The 5,160-nt window shown below is 46.7% G+C and overlaps 1 protein-coding gene across 1 annotated transcript; it reads left to right on the top strand.

The window, feature by feature from the left end:
* Positions 1-93: 93 nt before the first annotated feature.
* IL22RA1 (interleukin 22 receptor, alpha 1) lies at positions 94-1,877 on the top strand (the record flags this gene model as incomplete). Its single annotated transcript, XM_010187223.1, has 2 exons — positions 94-219; positions 858-1,877. Coding segments are annotated over 2 exons (1,146 nt in total), but the record flags the coding sequence as incomplete, so codon positions are not given.
* Positions 1,878-5,160: the final 3,283 nt, after the last annotated feature.

The raw sequence follows: 5,160 nt of genomic DNA, 5'->3' as shown, positions 1-5,160 counted from the left end.
GTGATTCTGTGATTCTGTGATTCTGTAATGCCATGCAGCTTTTCTAATCCAAGTCACTGAATCTGTATTTTCCCCTTGTTCTCCTCCCCGCTACCAGACCACTCGTGGCTTCTCTACTGTTTCGTGGCCCTTGCGTTCTGTGCCGGGCTGGTGTTTGCTGCCATCAGCTACGTCATCTATAAATACGTCAAGCAACACAGTGCACAGCCCATGTCTCTGGTAAGTGCTCCTAAACCCGTGCAGTAAATCTTTAATATTCTCAGGACTGTATGCATGCCCCCAAAGAGCATTGCTACTTGAGGGGGATGAATGGGCAGACGGGAGCATTGCCTGGACAGCCACTGCAGTTTCAATCTGGTCGTCCTGGGAGAGGAAATTGGTTACAGGGCGTTGTAAAGTCGGACAGCGAAGATGCCCGCAGGTTTGAAGACCCTTGGTTGTTCTGTTAAAGGAAATAAACTGAATATGGTACCTAGAGGAGAGCAGGGATCTATAGATTTCGAACATATCGATGTTAGAACAGCTCTCAAAACCACAGAAATTTAGACATTTTCTTTCTTCTAAAAATTTCAGAAGTTTTTTAAAGATTTTGGTTTCCAATTTTTAAGCAACCCACTGGCAATTTGATTTACATATTTTAAGATCGCAGAGTTGCCCTGATGCATAATGAGAGACATCTGTAGTGCTCTGAAGGGTCATTCCCAGGAAAAAAACGGAGTTCTCTTATCAACAGGGCAGCTCCCTGGTGGTCATTACTGGCTTTTACTGATATTTGTCCAAGGAAAAGTTTAAAGACTCTAAAGCAAGACTTCACAGCTTCTTGTTATTAATTCATGTTTGTCTATCTCCTTCCCCAGGACTTCAGAGGGATTTCATCGTTCCAGCCTCTTACGCTGACAGTGGAACATATCATAAAGCCCATTAATTTATGCAAACCCTCACTGCTCATCCCTGAAGTGCAGCTACCACAGATCAGCCAACACCTGGACCGAGCACTGGAGCCACCATGGTCTTTCCGTCCACCAGAACCCGTCTATCAGCAGCAGACGGACGTGCCTCCCTTCCAGCTGCCCACGCATCCTCCCTGCCCGGCACGCACAGCTCCTGCTGGTTACGCTCCTCAGACGGCCAAGCAAAGCGCCCCTACTGCCACGTCCAGCAAAACCCTGCCTCTAACCTACGGGGTGTGTGTCAAAGACACGGAGCAGGTTGACAAGAAGGATTTGCAGCCAAATCAAACGTTAAAAGCAGTTTCTCCAGACAGTTTTGCTGCTGGGAAGCTCATAACTCAGATGCTGGGCAAGAGCTGCAGCCACTGGAATTACAAAGAGCAAGTTCCAGACTTGGTGTCGTGGCCCAGCAGTGACACGAGGGAGTCGGTGCTCGCACAGGGGAGCCCTGGGCACACACAGCAGCTGCTGCTGCAGACTGATGGGATGGAAAGCAAAGTGCCTGCATCCCTGTCCCTGTCTTTGCTGGAGCAGGGAGGATGCTACAGACGACAGACAGAACTGCCACTGCTGCTGTCGTCAGTGACAGCTGACACAGACTACGTGCCACAGGACAAACCCCTGTCGTCCCTATCAGCCACTCTCTTTTCCTCAGTCAGCACTGGTAGCAGCTTCCCAGGAGAGAGCAACACCGAGCGGTGGATCTTGCCTGATTCATTCGCACACTCTACAAATAAATTGCAGTTCCCAGAGACTCAGGAAACAGAAATGTTCATATCAGGAAAGCTAAACAGCACAAAACTGAATAATGTTGTGTCCCAAGACTCTGTCTCAGAGTGGGACAACGGCACTGGTCTCACTTCGCTCTTCAAAGATTTGGACTTAAAAGTACTGCTGGATCAGGATGAAAACACAGAATTTTATTAGGATGACTTAGTGATATTATAATCCAGATTATGTCTGCTTGCATGAAATAGTAGCGTACCCTGCAAACAGTGCAATGCAAATAAACACAGCTAATCTTGGATGTACGAACACGGCGCAGAGCTGTCCGACTGCTTCCGCGATTGCTCTGTTGTGGAGATTGGTACCTTTACTTACATAAATACGTCTCGGTGCACTGCAATTCTTTATCTTTGCACTTAAATAATAGGTCTTTATTTCTGGGATATTCTTCAAAATTCCTATGAATCGGTTTACTTTAAAGCTGAGTTAAGAGTCAAGTTCCAATTCTGCATTCAGTTTACTGAAAACTTAGCAAAGTCCACGACAGAAACTGCATTTGCTCTTTACCAATACCAAAGATCCAGGTCAAAGATATAGCCACCCTTTGAAGAAATCCAAGTGCAGAATTCAATATATATTGCTGTTCTACCCTTGGATATATGATCTGTGCAAAGCAATAGGCTGCTTCATGAAATGGACTTTGCCTTCAAAGCAGTCGTGAAGCTGTGGGAATAGCTGCTACTGCAGTGAGTCTGTGAAATTAAATGTGCCCTCTCCTGCTGTGCTCTTTAATGCCTGCAGAAAAGTAAAGCCTTTTCCATCTCCGCAGCAGATTAATGCAGTCCTGGCCCAGTCCTGATGTATTTCTCAGCTGCTGTTCACTTCTTGCTCTGAAATAGTCCCGCATTTTCTTCTTCCCTTGAAATCCCCAGGGATGAAGCAGCGAGGATCACATCCCATGTGGGCAGGAATGGGAGGATTCATAATGATCTCGGTTCAGCGCTCAATCTCATTTCACACTGATCTCAACTCACACTGATCTCAATTCACACTAATCTGCATTCACACTAATCTCAATTTACCCTAATCTCAATTCATCCACTCAATAATCTACAAATAGACAAGGGAGGTGTTGAGCTGCTTCCTCCCACCCTTCCTTAACACTGCCAATGAGGACCATGCTCCATTGCACGATGGAGAGGAGTCTGGGATTGCAGAGCCCTCCTCTGCTCCCATTACCACCTCCAGGGCTGCAATGAACCAAAACCACATAAAATGAGAGCAAAATGCCATTACCACTGCACCTTTACCAAAAGCAAGCTAAATGGTATTTATTCAGGGGATAGGGGAGGTAATTATTTTTCAGTAATAGGAAAGCACAGTTCAGCCTGTTGGTTTCCACTGGTGTGGTAAAAAAAAGGTGAGTGTCTGATGACACCGATTTTTGAGAACTGAAACCATTTACAGGAATAAGCAAGGCTTTGAATGGTATGGGGAAGTACTGACTTGAAGAGCACTGCTGGAGAAAGGCTGACCAGAAGCAAAAATCAGCTGTTCTCCCCATGAGCACATTTAGGTGTTTTCTCAGCCGGGGGAAGCTGAGACTAATGGCAAAGTTCCACTTGTTTTGGGGTGATTTTGCAAATAAACTATAGCCTTATGAAGTGAAGAGGCAAAGGCTTAGCTCCGAACTCCAGCATCAGTAAGAACAGAGTGCTATGGTTGTGTCACGAGAAACCAAGAGGTCAGAAGGTGGTGAAGAGGTGTCAGGGCACGGGGTATGAAAGGGATGAATATGAGCACAGTCTGGGCAGCAACTTGGCTGGACATTTCCACTGTGCAAGCTTAACTTCATACCATTCAGTATCAAAGGTTTTGTGGAATGTGGTTTGAGCTGCGTCCAAACCATCTCATCAAACCCGACACACACAGAAATGCTGCAGTTACAGGAGCTGCAGCAGCCCCAGCTGGGTTGTTTCGGGGGTAATGTTCTGCCCCATCAACTCCCCCCTGCAGAGGCTGATGCCAGTTCCCTTATTCAGAGTTGCCTGTGGGCTTCATATCTTGTGTCAGCAACATTCCCAGTAATGCTGCTCAGGGAATAATCAAATGCCACAATGTCAACATTTTGGCTCATGTTGTGAAACATAACCCCCAGCACAGGGTCAGTATGGGCAGCATTGTGTGGAAGGGAAGGGGCCCTTAGAAGATGCTGCTAAAAAACACATTTCCTATTTGAAAGCCTTTTCAAATCCCTCTGCAGACTCCCTGCCGCAGGGTCTGATCATGTCCAGCCCGTAATGAATGTGTCACCTTGGTGCCCCAGGAGGAGAGATGGGAACTGAGGCGCAGAAAGCCTAGGACCAGATTTTGAGAATGTGTGTAGGTGTCTAAAGATGCAAAGTTGTCCCACAGCTGCGATGCCCACCTCTTCCTCAGACACCCTGAATAACTTAAAATCTCCATGGCCTCTGACTACACTGAAAAGCTGCGTGTGGCAGGAATGATCTTATCAATATATATCAATATATATCTCACAACCCAGCTATTGCCCATCCTCCCTCATCTGCTCTGCCCCAAAAGCAGCCACTGTAACGAACAGGGAAGGCAGTGAAGAGAGCAGCTCTGTAAGCCGCGTGTTTTGGAGGTGGCTGACAGCAATATCCTCAACTTCCTGCTCTGACCATGGCTAAGTCAATATTTATCTTTTAGGCCTTGAGGTACTAAACAGGAGGAGATAAATTCTTGTCTCATGAGTCACTTCTTAAATTTAACAAGAAAACCACCCCTTCTAAAATTATTTCTCTTCTGAAGTGATCGGAACGAGATGTTGACGCTTCTGAGTTTTATTTGTTTATTTTTTATTTTAACCGTGCAAGGGAAGTGCTCATCCATCCCCCATCAACATGCGCTGCCCTTATTGCCTTCCGCTTCATCGCTTTTCATAATCAACTTGATTGCCTTGCTTCAAAACGTATCCCAGCAAACAGCTACAGTAGGATTTCATTATCTCAGTCTCCTTCTGTGTAAGGACATTTTCAGATAAACAGCAGGATTTCAACACTGTTTCAAAGGTCTTCCTGTGCAAACAACAGACTGTTCCTCACTTATCTTGACTTCTCCAGATAGTGGTTTCGATAGCTCTAGACAATCAAACCTAGAATGCCTCGCCGCAGAGGCCATGCCTGTCCCTGGGCAGATGCCGTGCCGATGACAGGTGAGCATTGCAGCTCCAGCTGTCCCAGGGATGCCAGCGCAGCAGGTGGCAGCTGTAACCCTAGAGCCAAGCGTTGCTCTTTGTCTTCTCGGCTAAATCTGGGAGCTGTGACTTGGCCGCCCGCACAGCCCTGCTCGCAGCGTGCCAGGGATCCCTGCACGGGATGAACAGATTGCTGCAGCCCCCTTGTTGTTTGCTCATGATTTGTTTTGGTACTGACAAGGGCCCCGTTTGAAGACTATAAAAAAACCACTCGTGATTTTTTAA

This window comes from Mesitornis unicolor, unplaced genomic scaffold (genome assembly GCF_000695765.1).
Source record: "Mesitornis unicolor isolate BGI_N332 unplaced genomic scaffold, ASM69576v1 scaffold3406, whole genome shotgun sequence".
NCBI lineage: Eukaryota > Metazoa > Chordata > Aves > Mesitornithiformes > Mesitornithidae > Mesitornis > Mesitornis unicolor.
Note: the sequence above shows the minus strand (reverse complement) of the source record. Positions and strands in the feature narration are given on the sequence as shown.